Consider the following 27713-nt stretch of genomic DNA (forward strand, 5'->3'; position numbering starts at 1 on the left):
CTCTTTAAACCTTCCAGAAAACATGATAAAACTTCTAAAGAGACACTGCAGATAATAAAACTATTTCAAAAGTATTTTGCCGCAAGTCAAGTCTCAAGTTTATTGAAACAAGTTTAATTCAACTCTAAAGTATGGCTAGTAATGATACCCTGGATCAGTATTGGTGCTGATAGTCTCCATCACAAGCTGTGTTCAAAAACATGTTTTATGTACTTAGCTATTAGCAACTTCTAACAATTAAAATGTAAAGGTAAGCTCTATGCTAGGTGTGCCTGATGCTTTTTAATTTATTTCTGATAGTTTGATGAGACTTGAGTGTTTCTCATTGTAATTCTCCAGAGCAGGCAAAAGTGTTTGCACATGTTCAGCTTGGCAAGGCTTGAAAAGCTAGTAGTGATCCACAAGGATTCATGCAAATGTGGATTATGGCTAACACACTTGAGCATATGTCTATTAAAAGCCATTCATATTGATGCAAGCAGTACGGTTTCGAACCTGAATGTTGCATGCTCGCCAGTCTGAGTTACAGCCTCACTCTCGTCTTTTTTTGTCCTCTTCTCCTGCGCCAGCTCCCCATCCCTCTTCTTTCGCCCACGCATGTCAGGATGGCTGACCATTTGTCACTAGCAACCCACAGACACAGAAAACATTCCATCGATCTCTGTTTGGAGGTGGTGGGATGGTTGTGGAGGTGACCAAGTGTTGTTTGTGATTATCCTATCTACAGGTTTTGACCTGCTCTCAGAGTTGTGTGTCTGTGTGTGAAGGTAAAGGGAGGAAGGATCCAGGATAGGAAACATTTGAAGGCTGCTCCTCTTTTTCCAGAAGCAGCATCTTTGCGTTCAATGATGAGTCGCAGATCAACAATAGAGCCTTGTATGCTCTTGGTTGTCATTTTCTGAAGCACTGTTAGAAGGTAGTATTGCCAAAATACCATGTTTAAAACTCCACGCACCATTAGCTGTGCAATCACAGCCAGGGGAATGGCTTTGTAATAACCTCGGTGACAACTGCCTGCATCCCTCTATTCTACAGTCTGCCTCTCCACCAACGCCTCCGTCACCTCTGCTAGCTTTCACCTGAGTCATTTCCTGCTTCTCTGAATAGTTATTCTCCCCATGCTCTTTCAATAAATCCTTCGTTATCTAAATCTCTCCGTCTTGTTATTCCCTTACTAGCAGACTATTTATCTTTCTCTCTGCCTGGAGGTAATTGTCCTTCTTTGCTCCCATATCTGCCTCCCAGTCAAATAATAATAATCTTTTTTGGCCTGAATTTTTATGTACGTTATTGCCGAATCTCAAATGCATTATTGAATGTTAGATGCTAATGAGAAAATGAAATGTCTGTCAGTCTGTCTGTTGTTATTTTCTTATGACACCAGTCATGGAAAAAACTACTTTTACTCAAGTACTGCCCTACATTTTTACTTACTTACTGAACTTGATCATTTACATGTTATGCCCCTTTGTATTTCTACCCAACTACAATTATGAGACAAATATTTTGCTTTTATGTGAAAGCTATAGTTATCACTTACTTTTCAAGATAATAATCTAAATAAATCTAAAGGTAATTAATGAGTCATTATCAATATTTTTGACTAGCGGCCTCTTGATCAATACAGTGTTTTGTTTAGTCTTGTCTAGTTCGATAGTTCCACTGAAAAGTAACAGTGTATTAAATGACAATATGAGGAAGGGTCTCTGTTGAACCAACACAGAATAACCACCTGAATCTGCAGCTCCCCCCTTACAGAGCTCAATAGCAAGCTTAGCTCATTATTTAACTGTCCTGCGGCAACATTGCAAATTTGGTTTACTCCACTCTGCTCTCAAATGGTGTTTTCAGCCCAAGGCAGGCAGTCATTTTCAGTAAAAGAAAAAGCTCTATAGTCCCACAGTAAACTACCTGCTCTGCAGACAGACACACAGTGACCAGCTGGTGAGCATAGCGGAGCATTTAGCAGCTAAAAAGCCAGATACTTCCCTCAGGAGATGGAGGAGACCAAAAACAGAGCATAAAGAGAGAACATTTTGGATTTACATTCATCAGATGGCCAGAAACAAATTATTATCGATTATAACAGCTAGATGTGTAAACAAGCTGCTAACAATATCTGTGTTCCCAACTTTTGTCTACTTCAATTGAAAAAAAACATTAAAAAAGGTAGAACATTTACACCTGGAATTTTTTTTGGGTCAAAATGATCTTATATTACCCAAAAAAAACAGTAACAGTTTTAAAGTGCATCTTCTTTCTCATTTAATTTCTTAATTTTTTCTTTGATTCTTATCCCCCATTTCTTCAAATGTTCTCCCACCAACAATTTTCCCTCACCTCCTGACTCTTCTCCTCTGTTCCTGTCGTTCTGTTTGCAGGTGGAGTGGAGCTGGGAATAAATGCAAGCGGACAGAGACTCAGACACTGGTTCGACTGTCTCAAAAACAAAGGGAAGAAAGTGGAGTACTGGCATACGCTCACACAGCAAGGAGCCCCGAGCAGTGACAAACCGGACTAGATTACACAAGACATTCACACACACACACACACACACACACACACACACACACACACACACACACAACACACACACACACACACACACAAACAACAAACACACGCGTGCACACACAAACACACAACAAACAACACAAACACACAAACACACACAAACACACACACAAACAAACAAACAAACAAACAAACACACACAAACACACAACATTTGTCTCACTCGAGGTGGTTGTTTACTGAGACCAAGTAAAGTGGTAATAAGAGCAAAGGATAAAAGATGCAATAATAATAGTCATAAAAAGTATCATATAATGCCAATATTACCCCAACCAAGTATTAGAATATGATATTCATACTAATATTAGTAAAGGTAAAAAGGTGTAATCTGAATTTATTTTTTAAAGGTGAACCAAATTGTGACGATGTCCTCATTAAAGTGTTGACGTTACTAAACATTGCCCACAGAATTGTGCTTTAGACCTTAGTGTATTGTGGAAGTCGCTCATATTCTGTCCTTCAAATTTACACCTAATGAAGAGATTTGAGACTAATGTACTCAACATCCATACAGTGACTCATAATGTGGTATTACAGGAGCAGAGATGTTATGAAAGAGATTGTGTATTGAGAAGTTTCTATTTTAGTGGTTGTTGATCTGATGCAAATCAACACAGTATTATAAAGCACAAAAAGATCCATTCGGTGGATTTGTACCTTTACCGTTTCAGTGTTCTTGTTCTTATGTCTTTCATTGTCTTTAAGTGACAGTGGCTTTCTATACACCTTCATATCAGGCATTAACGTGTCAGTGTATGTGTGTGAATGTGTGTGTGCATGAGGGCTATGAGAATATGAGTGCCTACATTTTCTGTCTGTACAGTGTGTGAGTCTCTCTGTATTGATGTCACTCCCCATTCAAAATGTGTCCATCCAAACTTCAGAAGCACAGAAGTCTGAAGAAATTATAAAAAAAGGACAAAGAAGACACATACAAGAGAGAAATCCTCGGAAGCCAGCGCCACCACCACAGGCCTCAGTGGTGTGAGCGGTCCTGGCTGGGGAACACTGACAACCTGTCAATCATGTGTGCCAGACCCTTTGTCATCTCTCTACCATTGCCAGACAGGTCATAGAGCAAATTAAAGAATGGATTACATCTTGATACGTCACTTCTGACTGATCTTTTTGACTTTCCTGATGAAAGGATGAACGGATGTTGCTTTTTGGAGGTGCCATGTGTTCCTTGACTTTGCTGCGGCGTAATGAACCAGATTTCAACAGGATCCAAGCAGGTTTACCTCAGTGACTCCATTTCTGCTCCAACAAAGCCACAGATGATGCAACATTTACTCTCTGCTCGGCAATATCACAGCAGCAGCAGCAGTGTGTCGATTTGAAGATTCAGGCATTTTCTTTGGTCCTGGGATCTAATTCATGGCGAAATGGATGCCTAAAAGCTTGAAAATGTCCCCAACTTTGTGCACCGTCAGACACTGATCTCGAGAGGATATTGGATTAAATCTAAATCAGCCATTAGAAGGAATCATTGCAGTGATCAATGTTGCATTCATTCCATTACATCAGACCGTGACCAGACCTATTGAATATCAGGTCTACTCTTTAGAGGCATATTCTATCCTCTGGACAGGAGACACTGGGAGCACTGTGTACATGCTTGTGATTGCCTGCTGAGATAAAACTGTGCAGGAGAAATGCCCCCCCCTCCCTCCTCATCTTACATTTAACTTCAGGAGGTGCCATGCATGGCAGCAGGGGACAGTGATTAATCACAGGCCAGGATCCAAGATATTGAAAAGCAAAGCTAGATTGCACACTTAACCTGCATGCCTATTATGTGTCTCTATGCACATCTGTGCATGTCGATGGTATCTGGGCTAGACTTTCACTGAAACGTCTAAACGCCTGCCAAGATATGAAATGTACTCCCCTGGTTCATCTATCTCTACAGCTCTGGCCATGCACTGGTTCACAAAGCACACCCACAGTCGGTCAGTGGCCTCTGGGAGTTTTTCTAACTGTTGAATCGATCCGGCTGCTCATGTTCTTGTTGTCCTTCAACAACCTTGTGAATGTCTCATTGTTGACTGCAAAAAATTGATCCTTCAGTGGTGAATTAGGTTTAGATAAAAAAGGGCTTGGGCATTATCGTAGGTTGGAACGAAGATCATGTCAAGTAACAGTGAGCTTAAACACATTTTCAGTTAGACCTTAAATGAATTTAACAAGAGGGTTGGGCGAGGGTTTATTCTGTACTTTCTCTATGCACATCAGAATTCCCAGCATGTTGGCAGTGAGATAATCAAACCAAAACATCAACATTATGTTATCCATGCATCAAAGATGCATTTCTGGGAATACTGAGTTCTTTGATTGGAGCTATGCTGGGGACAGTGATCGAATACAGTTCACATTTCAGGCTGGTTGGTTGCTTATTCCTGTCTGAATCTGTTCGTTTTGTTTACAGTCACCAAATGTTAGACTTTTGTCTATTGACCCCCGCTTTGCTTATGTAATCATTTTATCTGCAATACATCTGCATGTTTAGCAATCACTAACAGCTTGTATAATAGAGTGCAACCATAGCTGATTATTCTGAATGCTGATGTGTTTACAGTCAATGCCATCAGTGCGTATTTGTTTGTTTGTGAATATGATGATTCAGGGTATTTTTGCTCAGTTGCTGTGATTATCAAGCAAGCTGTTGCTTTAAAAAACAAAACCTTTACTGTCACAGATTTTGACACTTCGTCTTCCTTACATTGAAATCAGTGGTAATGATGCAGGAGGGCAGGGGCGAATGAGATGGGGAATTCACTACTGCAGTCCCTGTGTATTCACTGTCAATGTCAGTCACACAGTATGGCTGCCATCCTGTGGTGGGTTTGTGTAACTTCTTCGCAAAAAAATTGAAGTCGTTTCAGTTGTCGTCTGTCTTCCTTTGAATAACACATTTCATTTTTGAGAAACATTAGACAGGCACCCCATGTGTTAATATACTGTATGTTTATTCATCATTGTCTTTTCAAACAAACCACATCCAGGCATATATGTGTTTTTTTGAGGGTCACTAACTTTACTTTTAGCAAAACCGATACTGTACTGAATTTATTTGATGTCAAAGCAGAGTAAAATAATTAAATGTATTTCCATTCTACCAGACAGCCTTTATTTACCCTATCTGTTACATCTCCACCTCCCCTTTTCTCTTTCTCATGGCTCGGTCACTCTGCCAATAAAGAGAGGCACATTGGCCTTGTCACTCCACAACAGCATGATGAAGGGCCGCAGGGCAGAGAAGGACGGGAAGGAGCGAGAGAACGACATGGTGGTGACGGCCCCGGCCTCCACTCCTTGTTCATTCAGTGCGAGGAAGGCTCTGTGTCGGGCATCATCTAGAACTACCCTCTCTTCGGAGTAGAGACCACACAGGTTGGAGCTCTCAAAGAGGGATGACAGTCCTGGTTAGGGGGAAATGGAGAGAAGAGTTTAAGTGGGGGAAAAGCAGGGATTAAAGCAAAGTAAATGTATCTGATACAGGGAGATGAGCAGAATGATGTGTATGCTATTTTCAATAATGACACTTTTCAAGGCTGTCTCCTTGCTGGTTGATAAAGTAATAAAACTACACAACCTGAAAGCATGGCAGGTATTAAAATAGTCTGACAGACCATGAAAGATAAACTAACCCAATTTCTTGATGAGCATGTTCATGTCTGGCTGGACATCCAACTCGATTTTGGGCAGAGTGACCTCCACATGCTCAGCAGTTGTTTCTTGTACTTCCTGTATCATTTGACGCACAGCTGTATCCGTCAGACTCTCTTCCACCTGCTGCAGGTCAGACACTTTGTTGGAGGTAGGCAGCAGGATGTAAAGACTGCTGTCACCAGTGAGAGCAAGCCTCGCCACCTGTTTGTAAAATGAAAATGAAAAAAAAATCAAAATGTTGACACTGAAGAGCCCTCAAAGACCACATTGAGACAACTATGCACCTCAAGACCCCCACCCTTGAATATGCCCAAAAGTATCTAAATACTTTGATTCCGTAGAAAACCTAAGATTGTGTTGACTCTCAAGCAAGTTTTGGAGTGATAAAGAGCATCCTCTTTCTCTGTTTTATTCTCAATAGGCCATATAAATAATACAATCAGAAACTGTTAGTCAAACTGAATACAAACATCTGTTGTGTCTGTGTAGTCAGATGTATTAGTTATGACTATGAGGAGAAGTACGTATTTTCACTTTTCACCTCACACAGTGGCTTTGCCTCCCATTACACCTTAGTAACTCTTCTCATGTGAAGCTGCCTGTTGTAGAGTGTGTGAATGGGTGGTTTAAGGAGGGTGTTGTTTTTTTCTCACCTGTGCCTTTAGCTGGACTACATACGTCATAGCCACCATGTATTTCGGGTGATAAAGGAGCTCTACATTCACCAGATCACCATCCAATTTTGTGAAGAGCCCTTTCCTGGGTTTCATTTCATATTTGACCTTCCACTGACCTGAAGTACAGACAGTTTATTAGTTCACATGCACATCCGTACTCTTATGCGCACACACTATACTGACCTGTAAAGGAGACAGCGTTGAGCAGCATCAGCTGTGTACTCGGTGACACTGAGTCGACCAAATGCTGGATTTTATTGTTGGTTTTATTTGCCACCCAGCTGTTGATCATCTCTGTGTTTTTCTCGCTGGTATCCAGTAGCATGACGGGTTTTGCTTCATAGAACTGGATGGACTGGTCAATAAAGGACTGGTTCAGATTGATTTCTGAGGAAGAGAACAGAGAAACCACGATGAGCTGCATTGATAGAACATTTTTTGGGGCACAGAATCTCTGCATCTACCTCTTTGACTTCAGAGGAGCTAATCTTTGAGCTTCACACAGTGATAGTTTTACCTGGGTTATAGTAGATCTGAGAAGCCATCTGCAAGGAGCCGGCCAACTTCTCTCTCAGCTTCTTCATCTGCAGGTGGACACAGTGGAAGTCGTGAGGCACACAGACAGCCCTCTCAATGGCTTTACGGGTGTCCCCCCTTGCACCTGAATGCATCAGAATGAAGAAAATACATAATATAGATAGAAATACGACTGTGCTTTGAAGTGATAATGAAAGCGGCAAAGTATGACTGACATTTCAATAGAGAAAAACTCCTGTGACATTTTAAAAAAAAAACTTTTTTTAAATCTAACTTCCTGTAAGTCATATACAAGATAATCTTTTATTCGTGTGCAGAGGTAACAAAGGGATAATATCGCTTGGACCATCTTAAAGGACAAGGTTAGTGTTATTGTTTGTTCTTACTATGAACAAACTCAATAAAAAAAAATCTATGATATATTCAGACCCATCATTTCTTCCCCTGCCTGGTTTTGGCAGTTCCTATTGAAGGATTAGTTGACAATATGACTAGTTTTAGAATTTGCAAGAATAACAAACATTATGCAGTTTAATGTTGTCATACCTAACAACAAATGGGACAGTGCCCCGATGATACTGATAGGAGAGAAGCAGGTTGCTGGAGGGTTGTGATTCTCTGAGGTGTGAATACAACTTCATGGAAAACTCTGTGATGGATTCCTGCAACATGGGTTCCCCTGTGCGACTGTTCTCGTCCTGGCAGGGCTCCCATGGTGTGGTGAAGCCGCTGCACGAGTGAGGTGGAGCAGTAGGAGCAACTGAAAGAAAGTAAAGCAGACTGTTAACATGTGCATGAATGCTGTACCTACTTTTTATGAAAACATCTCGTTCGGACTGTGCTGTAATATATAAGTACAGAAAAGATTGCCAAACCGATTATACGTTAAATACAAACATTATATACATTTGTGACAGACACAAAGGACAGACACAAAACACAGAGCACAGAACAATATGCACAAAAGCAAACAAAGGAATACAAGAAAAGGGAAGAGGAGGATTACATCATTATAACTAGTCTGGTAAAAAGTTCTAAATTACTTTGCCACAATTCAAGGTGCCTAACTATGGTGTCAGATATTCACATCCCTTATAAATCTATAAATAAGAGACTGCACAGACAAAAACAGGTTGGATAATCAACTTCTTTTTCAAAGGGATTTTCTGAAAAAATCAATTTCATTTTCTTTACAGATACCCTATCTCTGTTGTAACATGGGGGCAGATCTACCTTCAACAATGACATTTACAGAGCTCAGCTTTGCCCCCTCAGCAGATTGACAAAGGTAAGTCCCAGCATCCTCCATGCCAACATCTCTGATGATGATGGTCTGATCATGGTCCAGTGGATACAGCAGCTCCACTCTGCTATTATTAGCTGTTGAATCCTGAAGGAGATTCAACAGCTCATTGTCAAGACCTGTCTCTTTAAACCAAAGTGCATTGGCTTTGACTTCCCCGGCAGGTTGGAAATGGCACGGGAGGTGAGCAGTGGAGCCTTTGATAAACTTGATGCTATAGTTAAAGGATGCTGGAGAAAGAGGCAAAAACACTTGAATTTGAAATCAATTCTACCCAAATTCACTTTTTTTGTATGACAAGAGAAATGTGTATGTTCCTCACCTTCAACTCTAACTTTGTATGTTGTTATCATCTCCCTATCGTTGTCCTTTATCAAACATGAGTAATCGCCCTCGTTGGCAGCAGTAACAGGAGATATAAAAAGATACCTGCCACCCTGTTTAACTCTAGGCGAGGCATTCGGAGTATTGGCATTTATCTCATTACCTGTATTAGGAAAAATATCAAATTAAACAAACATATAACTGGGAGATTTTGCAATTTGATGTATAGTATGAGATATAATTAGACCATTGAATTTCCAGGTGATGGCCGCTCCAGTGAAGTCAGTTTGAAACGACAAACATGGCAGCTCCAGACTGGAACCAGGTACCACCCAAAGATTTGTCCCTGAAGAAAGCTTGACAGAAATAAATGGTTAAACATCTTGAGGCAAAGCTGCTATATTCACAGCACAAACATGATAAGGTTCAAGCACTTGTTCAGTTAGAATTATAATGGCTATGGAACATATTGGTACACATTCTGCGTGAGCTGCAATTCTCAGGCAGTCCTACCTCAAAAGCGAGCTGCAGCAAGAGGCAAAGTAAAGCCTGTTGTTTCATCTGAAACAGAGAATGGATGAAAGGGAGCAAAATATAATTGGAAAGTTGATGTAGATGTTTTACAAGTGAGGATTTCCAACTGAATATGGCACCAAGCCGAAAAAAATCAATAATGTGGCGCAATACCTGAAACATATTGATGTTGTCCACTATCAAATCTTTTAAAACTTTGATAATTTAGCTACAGCTTCCATTTGAATAAAATAAAGAAAAGTTATTTGTGATAGTCATTTAAGATATACTATAACATTGCCTTGGTTCAGTGATTATAAACAAAAAAGTTGGAGAAACATATTACAACTCACATTTGTTGAATTTCCAAATGAATCCAAATCCAGTCACCAATGATTTTTTAGCAGTACTTTGCTACACCTGTCACCATTAACTCCATCCACACATCTGACTGTCTGCTCCTCTGAACTGCAACCAACAATGACTAATCTGTGATTGTTGGTTTAGAGATGTTTGTTTGCATAATGCAGGTCTTCTGACTTACTGGAAATCACATGATTTCACATGTTGGCAACAGATACTATGTGGGATAACATTCACTGCGCTTTTCATTTTGCATTCATTGCATTTAATTTTGTTATGCAAAGATAGTGTTTAATTACTTATAAGTGATTAAGTCCAGGTTTTTTATCATCAACAATACATGCTCAAAAGTGTAACGGTTAGATGGGGATTGATAAGCTGTTTCACTTTTTCTCATTTTCAATTTGCATTAAAGGTTTTTGCTTGAAGTTTTTACATAATTGGATTTTGTCAAAGGTTGCATTTGGAAAGATACACAGAAAAGAACATAGTGGAAGGCAAACACAAGCTGAATGTGTGCTAATTTGCAGAAAAAGTGTTGCCACATTTGTGGACATCAATTATATGTCAGTGAAGCACCAAATTATGGAAGCTGAGTGCCAATTACAGTTTGAACAGGATAATTAATTCATGGGTTCATTATTGAGTACAGTGTTGTATTTGCTTGTTTGTGGGTATTCATGACCCCAATGACTTCACACACATTGATTTACTTCTAAGTACATTTTTCCTACTCAACCTTCATGCTACTATATTATATGTCCTACTGTTTACTCTACTCTACAGCTTGAGTCACTGTTTTTTTTTGTTTTACAAATTGAGAAATACAAACTGCTGAAAATACATTTTGCTGATGAAATATGTTGTTTTGTAATAGATAAACTAGGTTACTCTACCTTACAAAATGTAGAGCTGCGAGAATCAGAGTAGTAAACCATTAGCCAATTGATAAACAAACTATTTTATAATTGTTAAAGTCTAATTTCATTTAAAATGGCAAATAAGTCATGCAAGGGTTGTTATAAACTAACGATACAAACATTGTCAGGGGGCATTTTATATGAAGTAATTTTAGTTTTCTGATTGTACGTACAAACTAGTACAACTTACACACTTCAATGCAGGACTCTTTCTTGTTAAGCAGTAGGAAGATTTCCTTCACCACTAAACGTGTGACGATCGACAAAACACTCGATTAAGTAGACTGAGTAACTGGTCGCGAAGGGATCTTAGGGCGTAATCAGACGTGTGCAATCGAGACCCGGTTGTTAAAAAACGAAGAGACTCAAACCTTTTTTTATCGTTTTTCGCTATAAAGAACAAAACAAAAAGTGGAAAGAAGGCTTTGTTGATAATTGAATAGCTTACAAGTATGTGACCCGTGTCTTCACAACTTGGAGTGGAGTTCAGGCTCCCTGGAGAAGAGATCAACTAAAGAGAGTAAGTTAAGTTTTCCTCCTGGTCATCTGATCGACTAGCGGAAAGAGACCAAACAATGGCCAACAACACAGCCAGTAAACTGCTGCTGGTTCACTTAAGTTAACTTTGGTCCTGCTTGCTCAAATACAAGTTCCCATTCAAGGCAGTATTGTCTTTGTTCAAGTTTATACTTAAATCACGTTAGAAGATTTCGGTCTCCAGACTAGTTTATTCTGAGTGTAGTTATTTGTGCGCGTACTTAAAATGCAAAAGTCAATAAAGTTTACTTTTTAGTTTATAATTATTGTACTATTAGTCTGGAATTATAGACGGTGCATGTTATCTCTGAATAGATCATAGGATGTGTATAAAACCTCTAAGAAGCACTGTTTTTTCTCTCAATCCACAGTGAACATCAAGCCACAGAACTGAAGGGTGTAAGAGGCAATCATGGCCACACAGTTTAGTATCGATGATGCCTTTGTGTTGGATGAAGATGAGGAGGAAGCAGTGTCTGATGGAGACACCGAGGGATGGAAGAGCAAAGACAAGGACAGGGAAGGAGCAGAGACATTTGGTCCTCTAACTTTCTCCAAACCTCAGACTCATCCCTCGCCTGCTGCTGCTCCCGGCTCCCCTGAACACAGTAACCTAAAGTATCAGGTACAAATACATTTTTTTTTAAATAATTATTTATTCCACTAGAAAGGTTCCACTGAGATACAATATATCTTCTGCCAAGGAGTTCGGATCAAGCGAGGCAGCAGAACAAAACGGTTTCTATACAAGTAAAACAGGGACAGAGAACATCACGACAACAACACAAACACAACAGCAGACAGAGACCTAACAAACAAAAAAATAAAATAATCAACTTGTTGAAAAGAACTACATTGTAAAAACTGATTTAATGGATTTGTAAATATTTCAGAAGAACTTGAAACTGCACTTCTTTATCATCTGCTGTTTCTGTAGAATCTGGAAAATGAAGACGTCTTGGTCAGCAATGGCAATTCCTCTTTCAATAACTTCTTCAAAATCAGGTGAGTCTTATGTGTAGAACTATTGATGTGATTTAACTATCACCCCTCCTTCTACCTTAACCCTTTGAATGTGAGATAAACTCTGTTTGTGCTCTCTCCATAGCGACCCTGCGACTCTGTCTTACTGCAGCTCGCAGTGGTCCTTCAGCACCTTGAGTTCTGTCAATCACCTTTCTGCTCATTGCTGTGGGTTAGTTCAAACAACAAAAGCAAACTTCAACAACCACATACACAAAAATGATCACAACTAACAACAACAAACACTCACTTTAAAAAATGTTTTGCTCAGGTGGGTGTCCCATCCGCTCGTGAAGAAAAACAGAAGAGTTGTTCTGGCTTCTTTCCTTCTCCTCATCACTGGAGTTGGTAAGTCTTGAACAGTTCATTTATACTTTTAACACTTTTATTTTTTTCAAAACGTAAAACAATGTGCAGGACAAAATACAGTTACAAGTGTAGGTGACTTAAAAGGAAGGAAAAAGAAAACAAAAAAACACAACAAAATATTTGTTTAAGCAAATAAATAATCCCATTAGACCAGTCCCACCCACCCCTACAGTCAGACAGTCATGAAGACCTTTTTATTACCAAATATAAACAAAAACAAGCAACCTGTGTAATAAGGTCTTACCTTAAAAACAAATGCCTTTATTTTATTTCTGTCATCCGTTCCTGTTTTTCTTAGTGTTGTGTAAGTCAGTGACATGTTGAGAACCCTGAACTTTGTCCTCTTGTTGATACTATTTGTAAAACAGGTTTTTAGAGTTATGTAAGTGAATAAAAAAAGAGTTTTTAAATGCTGGATTGTCACCCTACCCTGAAAATGAACTTTCATCTTTTCTTTTAGCTCTTATTTTCACAGGTGTTGTCATCCAGCTGAATCCAGTTGCCGGTAAGGACATTAAACCTTCTTGGTTAATTACATGATTTTGTTGTCCAAAAACAACATAATTAGTCTGTTAACCCAGATGCAATATGACCACAGATCATTTAAACATTATCAACAAGCACAAAATGCTAAATGTGTGTGCTGGATATTAAAAAAAGAAGAAGAGTAATGCTTAAAGCATCAAAAAGCTGTAGATTGTTATCAGCTGATACAGAGCCAAAAGCAGTCAAAGAAAGAAACATTTGATGAAACAAATTACCAAACGGAAACCAATCATGTTACAACTAAATAATAAATCACAAACTTAACACAAATTACTACATTGGAAAAGAAAGTACCAATTCAAAAATATCTCCATTTAATTGAACTAACGCAAACATTACAAGAAAGACATTCCTTTGTGTCTGTGTACCTGCATGGTAAATGCTGGACTGTATGTTTTGGTTGGAGTCTATGAATGTGTATTCTGGCAGCCAACAAACAAAGCTTGGCAGCTCAGTGTGTCATCCTGTCTGTATACTTTTCCTGTAACACCATCACACACACTCTGCTGGATCGATGGTGAAGAAGCAGCAGTCATTCAAGGCCAAAGTCCCTTTGATGATAAAAAAGCAGTGTTTCTCAATCCAGTACAAATCTGTCCTGCTCGACTTTAAAGGTCCCATGTCATGCTTTTCCGGTTTAAGCCGTCCCCTTGTGTGTTATGAAGGTTTTTATGCATGTAAACGGTTTGCAAAGTCACAAACCCTCAAAGTACACCCTGTAGCGAGTAAAACTCTAACACAGAAAAGACCTGTCTATGCTGCCCCAGAAAGCCTCGTTGGAGATTTCTCTTTTTCTTCCTGGGTACAGTGACGTGACCATACCCAATTGGACCAATCCGTGGAGCTCCTCACACACACAGACTCTCTCAGCGGCAAAACTTTGACGCGCTGGGAGGTGCTGCTAGTGGAGCCTCGCAGCGGCGAGACTGTGGCATGACTGTAGGTGCGCCGCATTTGGGGGTGCGGCGGGGGGGGGGGGGCATTCTCATCTGATTGTCATTACTGGTGTCATTTTCTGGTTGCTAACGCCATTGTAACACATAATCACTGATGTTCCGCTGTAACGGTGGTGGACTCATCAGAACAGAGTGGGCGAGCTGACCAATCAGAGCACAGTGGGCTCACAGGGAGGGGGGGGCAGGAGCTCCAACAAGCCGTGAAGGACAGAGAGTGAATGCACATACTATACAGAGATGCTGTATGAGAAACCAATGTGAGTTTGGAAAATTGCACAATATAAATCTATTCTAGTATACCTCAACAATGGAATTATGATCAGTAGAAATGGCCATGACATGGGACCTTTAACAACTGGTGTGAAGGAATACAATTGACTGTAAACTAGCTGCATGCTACAGTAAATTATAGTACTTGTCAATTGTCAGCAAATTCTAAGACAGCAAAGTTGTAGTTTCAAACAAAGTCAGAAACACAATATTGTCCCAACTTTTATGCTTCTTTCTGGTATCAATCTTTTCATCTGTATTCTTGCAATAAAGAAAATAATATGTTTTCCTAAAATGTTAAACTCTTCCTTTAATGTGTGGTTGCATTGAATATTGTGTGTGACTGCGTCTTGATTCTAAAATGACTGTCTTCACAGGGGTTTCAAGTGCTATTTTCTTTGTACCTGGATTTCTTCTCTTCATCCCTGGCGGTAAATTGATCCTTTGTTTCCAGCCTTTTTGTTTCACTTTACATTCGCCCGTACCAGTTAATGTGTGCTTTGTTTGGAAGATATAATTAGTGTATTCTCTGTATTTCCTGCAGTGTACCATGTGATATACATCAGCTGTGCTGTCCGTGGAAGAAGAGGCTTCAAATTGTTCTACCTACCTTATTTTGAAAAATAACATTTCATGAGACACTAATTTTACTTTTTACCTTTTTAAATGAATTGTATTTTGTCACTTTTAACTAAAAAGGTTGATACATGGTTGTTTTTCTTGTCATTGTAATGACCACTACTTACTCAACCACTCAGTGCTTCGACTTTGTTTCCACATGAACTGATATTGCTGTGTGTGTACATGAAAAATAAGGAGATAGGTCTTGCCTGTGTTTCTCTATGTTGTGTGAATAATGACTGTGAAATTACAATAAAACTTTTGTATATTTTAAGATGTGTTTTTTTTTTGTTTTTTTGCAAGTGAGCTAGAGAAGGGTCAAACCTGCAGCTCTGCCTGCTCAGGGAGTTACATCTCTTGTAAGATATCAGTGTCTATGTAACTGCTAGCTCCTGCTATTTTTGAATGTCTTGTGTCTGCATGTCGGTTTACTTTGTCTTTGGTTCTGGGGTCTTTATCTTTACACACTAGAATTCTAGACCCGTCTAATCTTAAAGTTAAAGGAACTTCACGGAGCGTAATAAAATTGCTTTATGAAGTGATGGAATGCATAGGACCATGATAGAAATAAGTATTGGACTGTACATTAATATCCCTGACAATGTTAAATGTTGTAAAAAGATACATTTTTTGACAGTGTTATCATTCCATACTGATTTTATTTCAATGTTATTAAATACAATACTATGATATTTTCGTGGCCTACTTTTGTTGTGACATTTGTATGACATAGTGTAGCATAACATGAGAATACTCAGTCAAAATGTAAAGTTAATGTTACATTCAATCACTGGTCGTTAAGTAGCCTACACATGCATCAATTAAAACACACGAAACGTGAACCTTTTTTATGTGTTGGAGAAAGCAGTCAGTGCAGCCCCCGGCCTAGAGGGCGCTATAACGAAAGGAATGGCTTCGGCAAACATCGTCATCTGTCGTAAACTCGACTCGGTCAAGGATGGAGGAAGAGGCACGTAAGCTTCTCGAGGAAGGAATTGTAAAGAAATTGATCAGTCCTGGCAAAGGAGAGCTATCGACCTTTCCCAATGGAACCAAGGTAAAACTGTAGCATGTCCGCAGACGGACCAGTAGGGTCTTGTCCTCTGAAATGGTTAAGAAAAGCGACGAAGCACGTTAGCTAATGCTATCACTGGGAAGCTAACACTTTAGACACTGTCAGTTAGATTAATTTCACCAAACACATAACGCGTGTATACAGCCACTGCTGACAAAGTTGTGGGCATTGCTGCCTTAGTTTTTGGCTATACAGTGTAATATTTCGCTTGCTCTTTTAAAGCCGAGAAACCTTACATTTCTTCCCTTATTTTTTCATCTGATGGAAAGATAGGGGGGGGGACAGGATGGTATGTGTTTATGAAGGCTGATTGGTCTAAATCTCACGTCAATCAAACTGCTATTGTTGTGATTGGCCAGAATAAGATAGAGTGGATACGCTCTCCGGGCCTGTCAGAGAAGTACAGATTGCTCCTTTGTTTCTAGTAAACAAGCTGCATCGATCCAGTTTACTTAAAGGGTGATGTCTAAACTATTATTTAAACCGGATAGTTCTGTTGAGCAGGGTTTAATGTGTCTGTGTTCTTCGTATCTGTGTTCACCAGGTGTCTTCCACTACCGCACCAGCCTGTGTGATGGCACAGTGCTGGATGACTCCCGGACCATGGGGGGCCGCAGCAAACCCATGGAGCTCATTTTAGGCAAGAAGTTTAAACTAGCTGCGTGGGAGAGAGTGGTCATCACCATGAGGCAAGGCGAAGTTGCAGAATTTAACTGCGAAAATAAGGTAAGTGAGCTAGTCATTTGCTTGTTATGGGGTGACAATATTTGTTCTTTTTCGTGCATTGTCCATTTCTCTTTACCCCTCAGCACACATCACTGTACCCACTCGTGTCCCAGTCCCTGAGAAATATCAGTGCTGGTAAGGACCCCCTGGAAGGCCAGAGGCATTGCTGCGGCATTGCCCAGATTCACTCCCACCACTCTCTGGGGCATAACGACCTGGATAATCTTCAGGCCAATCCGCAGCCTCTTCTCTTCACCATCGATCTGCTGGAGGTGAGCAGGCAGGGCAGAGCACAGATTTTAAAATCATTGGTTGCTTTTTAAAGGATGCAGTGTTGTTTGAGGGTTATTTTTCTATTGTAGCACCAACACACAGCCTGGGTTGTGGTACCCAGCAACTACCATCACCCTTTTTATATCTCACTTTGACATATCTACGTAACTTTCTTTAAAGTTTTTTTTTTTTCATCAAACAAAAGACGCAAGAAATGTTCTTTTTAAATATGAAATCAAAAATGTTTTTGATTATTGCATACATTTAAGTATTGGAAACACGTGGATATAATGTAGTCTAATATGACTCTAACACAAATTGTTGTTAATAGTTAAGCAAAAACTGAAATGTGTAAGGCTTCCACTAACAGGGGATTCAGCCACTGATCTTCAATCTCTTTGTTTGCTAAGGTTCTGGCTCCAGGATCGTTCCAGCTTGATGTGTGGGCTATGACAGACGAAGAGAAATTTGAGCTCGTGCCTCAGATCCATGAGGAGGGCAACACGCTTTTCAAGCAGGGCAAAATTACAGAAGCTACAGAGAAGTACTACAATGGCATTGCCTGCCTAAAAAATCTACAGATGAAGGTAAGGGCACAGTTCAATACAAAAGAAAATACATCTGATCCAGTTTTTAGTATTTCATTTCATTTCAACAAACTCTTGCAACAAAATGCATTCTCTTATTCTTCTGTGACTTTTTTCTCCCCTTCAAGGAACATCCTGGAGACGAGGTATGGGTAAAGTTGGACCATATGATCACACCACTGCTCCTCAACTTCTGCCAGTGCAAGCTGCTCCAGGGCCAGTACTACGAAGTCATCGAACACTGCTCAGCACTCGTCTTCAAATATGAGGGTAAGGGTTGTTGGTGTTAAATAAGAAACAGCCCCTTCCAGCAAAATCACAACAACAAAGTAGTATGTAGTATGTAGTATGTCATCAAAATGTCATTGATACAATGTAAAAAAAAAAAAAAAAAAAAAAAATTAATCCTTGTCTATGTATGCAAGTATGTTTATTTGATTTGTCTGCTTGTATTATTTATGTCCCATTCATAACAGACAATTTGAAGGCCTACTATAAGCGTGCTAAGGCCCACGCTGCTGTGTGGAATGAGGTGGAGGCCAGGGTGGACTTTAATAAGGTTTTGGAGCTGGACCCCTCTCTGGGACCGTCTGTTGCCAAGGAGCTGAAGGCCATGGAGGACAGGATCCGCAACAAAGAGAAGGAAAAGGGTCGCTACAAGGGCCTGTTCAACTACACCGAACCACCAGCCACTGCTACTACAGTAAGTCTATTTTTAAAGCTACCATCTTCTGGTTCTCAGATATTACATTTAAGATGTTTGTTATGACATCATATAGTAGAAATGTAATTCTTTGCTTTTCCCTCCTCGTAGGGTTGAATCTCGCAATGGGATGGAACAAGAGGATTCCTGTGAATTTCAAGATGGAGAAGAAACAGTAGACACTGCTGGTGTTTTACTTTTTATCCAGCACCCAAGCCAAACACTCTTCCCTCTGCCCCTATGGCACACTCGAAATGTTCTCACACACTGTCGAGTCACACCCAGTCACGTAGATATACCAAGGTGCGATTTGCATTCCTGCCTTACTTCTTTCAAAACTCCCTCTCTCTGAAAAAAAAAGAAGTAAAATTCAGTCTTTGATGAGGACATGGTGACATTACCAACTTGACTTATATTCCATAGAAACCTGATATATGGTATGTACTGGCCAACAGCATTGTCATTTCAGAGCATATGGTTTTCCTCTGTTAAAGCAACAGAAATGTTAACACTCTTGGTTTCCACTTGCTCACAGTAATGGGCTACTACCTACAGAATGTTACCCTTGGCAACATTTTACAGGATTTGCTGCAGAGATTTTTGTTTTTTTCATTTAATGATTCATTTATCAGCTGTTTGTGGAAAGTCATTATATTGCAATTTATATAGAAAAACACAGACTTTTCACAGTATTAGAAACAAGTAGTTAAATTGTATTTTGTTGTCTTGTTTTCTCTGAAATATGTGCAGAGCTGTTGGATTTTTCTAATATAACCATAGTCCAACCAGGAGAGATTTCGATGGAATTCCAGATAGAAATGTTCTCCCCTCCAAAGAAACAAGGAATCTTTTTTTTTTCTTGCACAAGGGACATCATGTACCCATCATGCACTCTGCTGCTTTGCCCCGCCACACCTGCTCTTCCATCTTGGTCACAGCGGAAGCACAGGAATAAGCAGGAGGCCATTATCTCCTGGTGTATGGAACTGGGAAACCCAGCGTTCTGTGACAATCATTATAAAACACACAAGGACTTGTTATCTTTGCTTTCGCTTATGTACTTATTTCCTTTATGTAAGAAATATACCATTGTATTGTTTTTTTGTCAATATCCACTCTCCCCTCACCTGCTCCTTTACTTGCTTTAATAGAGCCACTTTACTCTTCATGTGAAGCACTAATGGCATCTGAAATCTGAAGTGAGATTTTAGTGAGATGGTTATTATGTAACAAAAAATGTGAGTTTATCTATGGCTCTGCATTTTCTTTATTATATTTGTGCCACATGATTTGGAAAATAGTGCTTGTTTAGTATCCTCTTAGTGTTCAAGCATTTTCTGCAGTTAAAGATGTTCAAAATATTTAGAGAAATTGTTAAAAACATTAGCACAAAATTTAAAAGTTTTCGGAGCTCTCACACATTGTTGCTTTCATTAATGGAGTATTCATTGCTCAATGCCCTGAAGGACTTCACTCAAATTATTTGAAGATGTCTTGCTGTCTGCACAATACATCAGTGTAACCAAAACAAAAAACGACCCACTCATTCTTATTAATTATGGTTCACAAATTAAAAAGAAACTGAAGGTGGTTTTTTTCAGTTATTTAATTAAGATATACATACAGAACTGCAAAAATCTGGTTTACAAAATTTCCATACTAACAAATTGACTTGAGATGTACAGCGTTCTTGGGATTGAAAAACATCTAATGTGTGTTTACACTACAAAAAAACAATGCAATGTGGATGGAAATGGGGTATATTCAGGATGCTCAGATTAACAAAACATATTCAGTGGTTGCAGAGTGACGGTCAGCATAGAAACTTGAGACGGGGTGCAGCTGGAACTTTGATTCCACCATTAAAACTAACCCATCTGTCTTGGTCAATAGCCATTATTGAATAAATAAAACTTTAAAACATTCCAATCGATCTTACTAAGGTTTTTACCAAGGGCTCAACTTAGTAATGCGTTTAAATTCCCCACAATTCTATTTAAAATAGATACAAACCTGCATTTTGCATACACCCTACAGTTCACAGAACGTTTGTGATAAACATAAATGGTATTGTGGAATGCAGGGAACAGTGGAGACAAGAAGGACATAATGCAACTATAAAAAGCCGCAGAGGAAAGAGCAAAAAAGCAGAGGATGGAAACAAGTTGTAAAACAGACGTTGGGGATCTTGAGGACAGGCTTCTACGGGAAAGAGTGAGGAGTGAAGGGAGCTTTCAAAAAGGTTATGTGGCGGGCGCTTCTCTCCGTCTCTGCAAGACACTCCCTGACCAGAGCTCGGGCGTGGATAATACCTGGAGACGACACAGGAGCAAGGAAGCATCGAATTAATAGTTTGACTTCAAAGGAATTGTTAAGTAATTGGTAACAGTTTCTCTCTGCGTACCTCAACTAATAATAAACCCCTGCATCCATGACAGTCTAAGATAACAAAAGCGCTGCATTAAAAAAAGAAAACTGCAGGTCAAGCTAAAGGCACAATTGGGTTCAGCCGTCTGTCCGCCTGTTAAATTAACACCACAGCCACCGCAGTTGCTGTCTAATATGTGCTTCTTTTTAAATCACACCAGACAATTACTTCTATATATTTTCATTACTATCCATAAGAATTTAAAAACAAGACCACACCTTGTGGTTTGAACTGACTCTCAGTCAGGGACTTTCTGTTCACACAGAAAATAGACTTTTAACCTTTGTGGACAATTGCTAAACATCTTGATTGTTTCTCACACATACCCAACTGCTGTAATTGTATTAGTGTTATTAAATGCAAAATCAACCAATGTCCCCCTTATCTAATTTAGTGTATTTGTCTTTGCTTCTGAGTTTATTTAAACACAATATGTTGGGAAAAAAATAAAAGTAGTGAATTGTTAATACTCCCCCTTTGCCCAAAATGTTGGAAAATACGGAAATTAACACAAGGCATTGTTTTTGTTTATATTAAATGTTTAATCATGTGTATGGGCTATTCATGATTACATTTATGTGGTTTGTTTGCTAAAAGTCAATTACAGATAGATAATTAGTTTCCTCTAGAGTGATGTTAACGAGTTTTTTCAATTCCCCATTAGACCTCTAACATAAGCAAATAAATAAGCAAATACATTTACATATTGACATTTAAATACCAAAATATAAAACTATTTTAGAAAAACAATCCGACCCTACGCAGAGCGAGTCCTGTGTCAGACCCGTCTTCACCACTGAGTGAAAGAGAACATTAGTTTTATATTCCCACCAGTAGATGACCCCAGGGTCACCACTCTTCCTTGGAGTCCCTTATTTCCATAATAAAGCAGAATAAGTCCAGCAGGGAACCACTCTCCCCCCCTTCGGCACTCTTATGAACTATTCATGACACACACACCACCACAAATCACGACTTGTAGCGAGAACAGGTACTGTATGTGTTTATAAAGTATAATATACCTCTCTTTAGCCTCTCCATAGCACTCTTGCTCCCAGCGTAGGTAGGCCTGATCTCACGGCTCATCTCCTCGATGACGGACAGAAGCTCACTGTATGTGGACCCTTGAGACACTTTGACAGGCTGCTTGTTCATTTTCACAAACATGGGACAAAGAAATATCCATCAACACGGGTCTCAGCTGAAAGTGCACATCACAATGAAAGAACAAAGTTCAAAGAAAGACGTGCTACTCTCCTTCATATGATATAGTGTGATGATAAAGAGAGCGACGGTACATAGTAACAGATAGACCACACACTGCTTTTATACTAAGTCTCTCTACGTCCCCTAAGCTATACAAGCCTCTCTACATCTCCATGGTTTCATGTAATCATATAAATATGTGAACATTTGTTTTTTTGTAATACTATGCACTTTGATCTTGCAACAAATCAGCCACCCCCTCTATCTCAACACTCCTACTGTATCTAATTAACATGCCTTGTGCTGCCTCAGAGTAATAACCTTCCAAAGCTGTCTCAAAGAGTTTTTACTTTACACCAGGAATAAAGGGAGAAAGAAAAGCTTTTAGAAGGTGGATTAGCAAAAGCTGACCCTCTCTCTTTCACTGAAGCTGCAAATAGAGGAAACGTCTCTTATAAAGTCAAGTTCATTTCCAATAGAAAGAAATGTTCAAAATTATTAATCAGCTTTTGTATAACAGCTGGGGGTGTATTCTGCTCATCATTCTGTTCCTCACAAATAAAACACTAGGTATGCAAGTTCCTGAGAGAGGTTTGCTAGACAGATTTTTCTGTCAAGGCCATGCTATCAATTTGTGTGGTACAACCAATGGCAACACAACAGTGCTGTGTGAATAACTGTAGCGCAGACATACCTGAACAAAGCCCATGGAGGGGGGGGCCAAAGTCACTAAAAGCCGGCCTGAAGTTGGATGACGAGGGCAGGGAAGGGGAGGGCACCGAGGAGCCTGGGCAGATGAGGAGAACAGATGTTACAAACTTTAGCTAGAACACAAGAACAATGAGAAGCAGCGTGCCTCGTGAAACATACAAACAAAGTTTCAACACTAATTAACTGTTTTCTGATACACAGAAGACACCTAAGGCTGGTGCCCCACGAGGACGAAAACGGGTTGTATCCGCATATTTCTCTTGCGTATAGCCCTTTTTGCCACACGAGGACGTAACGAAACGATAGAAACGGACCCCGCAAACGACAACGGGTCCAAAGGTGGATAGATCTGGGAACGGAGCGCTCTGGGGGGTCCAACGGCTCCGTGTGATCGCCTCAATACGATCATTTTGTGATAATGATGACGCAATAGCCCTGCCTCCCCCCACCTCTGCTGCTCACCCCCGCAAAAGTAAACTGCACACTGAATTCAGATTATTTATCTTTATCTCGATATGGACATAAACGCGAGTGAAGTCTAATCTGACAGGACGGAGACACGCAGCTCCTCCCGCATCACAGCGGGAGCAAAACACACACTTCAAGTCAGATCATCACCCTTAGCTATTTTAATTACCTCTCAAACTACCTAAACTAGTTATAAATATGTTTATTTTTACTGTCGGGTCATCATTACTGGATCAGCTGCTGCATGAGACAGACACTGACGCTGTCAGAAGAGAGGAAAAAGAGAGGACAGGCTCCGTGTATTTTATCATTATATAGAGTCGTTATTCATTTGTTTTAAAGCTTAATAAATAACAAAGAAGACCTTTGACCGGCACTTTTATAATTTGTCGCGGAAGATTTAAACTTTTACACACGTTGACCGGCGAAAAACTCTGCCCGGTTCCCTCGGCCCCCACCACGGTGAATAAACAGAAGGGCAACCATGACAACCATGCTTCTTCGCTGCTTTTGTGGAGGAAGTTACAGCGCCACGTACAGGCTTGGCATATGTACTGCAGCTTTTTCCAGCGGTTGGATCTAAACGGAGCTGTCTCGTGTAAACAGACACTATCCGGTGTATATTGCGTGTGGACGGAAGCTTTTTGGCGATTGCGTTTGCGTTAATCCTATGCGTTTTGCCGTATGCGTTCCCGTGGGGCAAGCACCTAAGAGTAGTTTATTGTGTGTGTATGGCCACTTACCATTACATTAGTGAGTGTTTAACTAGAATCACAGCATGAGGTTGATTGTTTCGTTGCCATGGTTACTGACTTTCCAATTTTGGCTAATGCAGATTTATAATAGTAATTATAGTGTTGAGTTAAGATAAAGCAACTGGTCAATATTTCATGTACAACATTAAAGGGACAGTTCCCCCCCAATCCAAAACATATGGTCACACTACAAGTTCCTTTAAACAATAGTGCAATTTATCATTAAGGCTGTTTTTGTGAAAGTAACTATTACAATTTAACTGAACTACACCAGCCCACTGTGTCAGCGCGCAGAAGGGATGTTGCCTCTGCTCTGGAGGAAGGTTTGTGATGGTGCGAGGTGTAAACATTAATAGCGTCCTTCTCGGCTGAGCTGAAACGTTAGGGTGTTCAGTTGCTAGCATATGAGCCTCTCACTCAAGAGTAGTTGTATGGTGATACGGTTGAAACCACAAGCCAGGAACCAGATAGTGCCAATATATTCAAAACAAGGCACACATCATATTCCTACGATATCTCCAGTACTCTGCAACTGGTACCAAAATAGTCTAAATGAATAGATAGCCCTACAGTCAAGAGGGCAGATAAGTATCTGATTTTGGGGGAACTGTGTTGTGTTAGAACCTGGAGGTGTGAGGTTGGATCCAGAGGGCGCCGGAGCAATGGGTTTGTAGCTCATGGCGAGTTCGGGAGGCAGCTCCCCATACGATGCGCCAGTTCCTTCCGACCCATCAACCCGGTGCTTATACAGCTTTACTGGTGGTTTTGAGCTCCTAAGAGCTGATACAAAGAAGAAACACACACACAGAAAAACACATAAAATGTATGTTCATCAAGTGTGCAGATATCAAAGCAGTGGAAATTCATTCTTAAGCATGTTTACAGCTTTTTAGGATATACCCTACAGAAATATAACAAGGTAGCTCAATAGCAAACAGAACCCAACCCTTGATATATCTCTCAGTTTATGACATTAAACGGAAAGTATTGCAAATATTTTGCCAAAATAATGTCAACATTTGTGATCTTGCTTATATGTTCATACATCGAGAACAAGAAATATGACCCGTTAATGTATGAAGTTTTCATTCACACTTACAGAAATAGATTTTTACAAGGCCTGTGTTTAAAGTTCATCGGTAATGTGTAGGAGTTCTCGTGTCATTTTAACAGCGATCAAAAGAGATGACATGAACAAGGAGAGAAAGATGCAGATCCTTGGATAGCTTTGACTTCATGCTCACTGTCCTATGCATGCATTTATCAAGCAGTATTAAAAAATACTGCTTGTTTTATAAAATGATCTCCTTAAATAATTGTCACCATCACAATGCACAAAGTGTACGTCTTTGGCTATGCTGTTTCTTAGTTTAATCCTGCATTTTCCTTTAAACATGGTTTGCATCCTTTAAGTGTGTGTTTCATGTTGTCATTTCTGCTTTATTGAACATTAATTTTACATTATGTAAAGCACTTTGAAGTGTGCTCTACGAATGATCTTCTCTTACCTAAACAAGACCATATGACCCTTTACATATTATCATCTTATTATTATTATTATTATTATTATTATCACATTATTTTTTATTATATCATTATTATTATTATTATTATTATTATTATTATTATTATTATTATTATTATTATACGTTAGTATTGTGAACAACAGAGTTGCACAGCAACAGTTTGTTAATTGTGATTATCTTTTAGATACATATATTCTGTGTAAATGTGAGACGAAACGATTACCATTACAGTTCATCCCTCATAAAATGTACCTTCAATTAAGACAGTGTTCACTTCTCATTCAAATCTGGTAAATATCACATCTGATAACAAGTTTGGTATGAATTTAATCAGTTTGATCAGTTTTATGTATTCAGGTTTGCGAACACCTTTCAGAGCGAGGATCATGTTGATGTGATCACCAGAGGTGGGGAGTGAAACAAAAGCTGACGTTAGCTTCAGGAAGGTGATGAAGAGCTAACTACTACTAGATAATGTTAGCTAGATTAGCTAAGGCTAGCTGTCGCCGGTTAGCATAACAACAAGTAGGACGCAGGAAAATAGTCGTGATGCAGAGTAGATATTTCATATACAGACAGTGAATGATATAGAGGTTATCTACACTCGGAACCATTTAGAAGACTATAAACGTGGGGAATGTCCTCACCTTTGTAAGCAGACTTTGAAAATCCTCTGTGAGAAGACAGCTCTTCCCGTGTGTGAGTCTGCGCAGTAGTGATGCGTAGTGTAGTACAGTTTTTTTACTTTTAAAGCGACGTGATTGGATGATTGAGTAACCTATGACGTCTGTTTCAGAGATGTCATCACGTACAGTAACCACAGCGCCAAACATGAAAATGAGTTCCTTTTTATAAACTTTAAAGGTGATGGATTTGATACAAATATGGTTTTTTTTAGTCAACTTATTTTAATATGAGGAAAATGTCATATTCACAATAAGAAATGGACTGACTAAAAATCTAATTTTGCACATTTTTACTTAGAATTACAACAGTATGCCACTACTATTAAAATTATTCATAATAAGAAGCCAATCAAAACTAAATGTGTATTTGATCAATATTTTACTTGAAATGTTCACTTTTGTTTGTTTTTTCCGTTATAAGATAAAATAAGATGTACTTTATTAATCCCAATTTGGGGAAAAGATGTGATGCAGCAGCATAAAACAAAACAAGGCATTGCACATAATAACAAATTAAAAGAGTAGAAAGATAAGATAAGATAAGAAGTACTTTATTGATCCCAATTTGAGAAATGTTTGCGTTGCAGCAGCATACTAAGGCCCCGCTCACACGGGACCGTTTGCATTTATGCACAGTATGCGTATTCAAAAAAGTATTCCGTTCACATGCATTCGTTTCATTTAACGTGTCTGTTCAAACGAGGCCGCTGGAAACGCTGTAGTACATATGCCGGGACTGTAAGTGGCGCTGTAACTTCCGCCAAAATACACCAAAAGCCGCGAAGAAGAGCAGCCCAAGCAGCCCCGCTGCAATGTTGCCATGGCTACCCTTCTGTTTAAGCCCCGCGGTGTATTTAGCAACATGTAGTTCATGTAATTCTCCATGTCCACTTGTTGCTGATGGTTGTGGTAGAGGAGCTGTAGATTTTGCACTAATATCTGTAGCATGGTCAGTAGCAGTAGCACTAGCAGTAGCTACTGACAGGAGGAAGTGTGTGGCGATTGCTGGTATTCAGCGGGATATAGTCATTTCCTCAGCATATGGATAAATGCAACGGGGAAGTTAACTGAAAGAAACCGAATCTGGATATTGCATCGACCGACCAAGAAGCATGTCTCCGTGGAGAGGACGGCTCAGAAAGAGAGATATTCTCTACAAACACCGGGTGAGATCGCACCTTTGTCAATATAATGGATCAATGCATGAAATCTGACTCTGTTTATTTTGTTTAAGGAGTATATTAGGCGTTAACAATTCTGGTTTGCCTTTTATAATATTATTTCATTCAAGAACCCCTTGTGCGTTTAATTAACACAGCTATTTTTGATAGTTGCTACAGCAGTGAGCAGGAGAGGTGGGGCTA

General features: G+C 39.5%; 5 protein-coding genes across 6 annotated transcripts in view; 3 read left to right on the forward strand and 2 right to left on the reverse strand.

Moving 5' to 3' along the window:
* doc2d (double C2-like domains, delta) overlaps positions 1-2630 on the forward strand; it is a 58524-nt gene extending 55894 nt beyond the window's left edge. For both annotated transcript variants that reach the window (XM_034120388.1, XM_034120387.1), the window contains exon 11: positions 2382-2630. In XM_034120388.1, coding sequence (XP_033976279.1) covers positions 2382-2521 — 140 coding nt within the window. In that variant the 3' untranslated portion in view covers positions 2522-2630. The remainder of the gene's footprint in view (positions 1-2381) is intronic.
* A 2894-nt stretch (positions 2631-5524) lies between these two features.
* On the reverse strand, positions 5525-10079 carry serping1 (serpin peptidase inhibitor, clade G (C1 inhibitor), member 1). The gene is given in 12 exon segments (XM_034120386.1): positions 5525-5996; positions 6225-6447; positions 6900-7039; positions 7107-7310; positions 7441-7584; positions 8007-8053; positions 8055-8220; positions 8694-8993; positions 9086-9250; positions 9335-9443; positions 9601-9648; positions 9954-10079. Coding segments are annotated over 11 exon segments (1794 nt in total). The 5' UTR covers positions 9954-10079; the 3' UTR covers positions 5525-5748.
* Positions 10080-11186: 1107 nt separating this feature from the next.
* On the forward strand, positions 11187-15479 carry tmem134 (transmembrane protein 134). Its single transcript, XM_034120389.1, has 8 exons — positions 11187-11403; positions 11792-12045; positions 12358-12425; positions 12529-12615; positions 12715-12791; positions 13273-13317; positions 14962-15015; positions 15129-15479. Exons 2-8 carry the CDS (start codon positions 11833-11835, stop codon positions 15209-15211), a joined length of 627 nt encoding a protein of 208 aa, XP_033976280.1. The 5' UTR covers positions 11187-11403; positions 11792-11832; the 3' UTR covers positions 15212-15479.
* Positions 15480-16095: 616 nt separating this feature from the next.
* On the forward strand, positions 16096-19822 carry aip (aryl hydrocarbon receptor interacting protein). Its single transcript, XM_034120391.1, has 7 exons — positions 16096-16262; positions 16825-17006; positions 17090-17278; positions 17690-17866; positions 17995-18136; positions 18343-18569; positions 18681-19822. The coding sequence occupies exons 2-7, from the start codon at positions 16884-16886 to the stop codon at positions 18684-18686; spliced, it is 864 nt and encodes a 287-aa protein (XP_033976282.1). The 5' UTR covers positions 16096-16262; positions 16825-16883; the 3' UTR covers positions 18687-19822.
* cdk2ap2 (cyclin-dependent kinase 2 associated protein 2) lies at positions 19667-26367 on the reverse strand. Its single transcript, XM_034120392.1, is given in 6 exon segments — positions 19667-20881; positions 22020-22140; positions 22898-22921; positions 22923-22990; positions 24762-24917; positions 26311-26367. Coding segments are annotated over 5 exon segments (378 nt in total). The 5' UTR covers positions 24817-24917; positions 26311-26367; the 3' UTR covers positions 19667-20771.
* Positions 26368-27713: the final 1346 nt, after the last annotated feature.

This window comes from Trematomus bernacchii, unplaced genomic scaffold, assembly GCF_902827165.1.
Source record: "Trematomus bernacchii unplaced genomic scaffold, fTreBer1.1, whole genome shotgun sequence".
In the NCBI taxonomy this organism is placed as follows: Eukaryota; Metazoa; Chordata; class Actinopteri; order Perciformes; family Nototheniidae; genus Trematomus; species Trematomus bernacchii.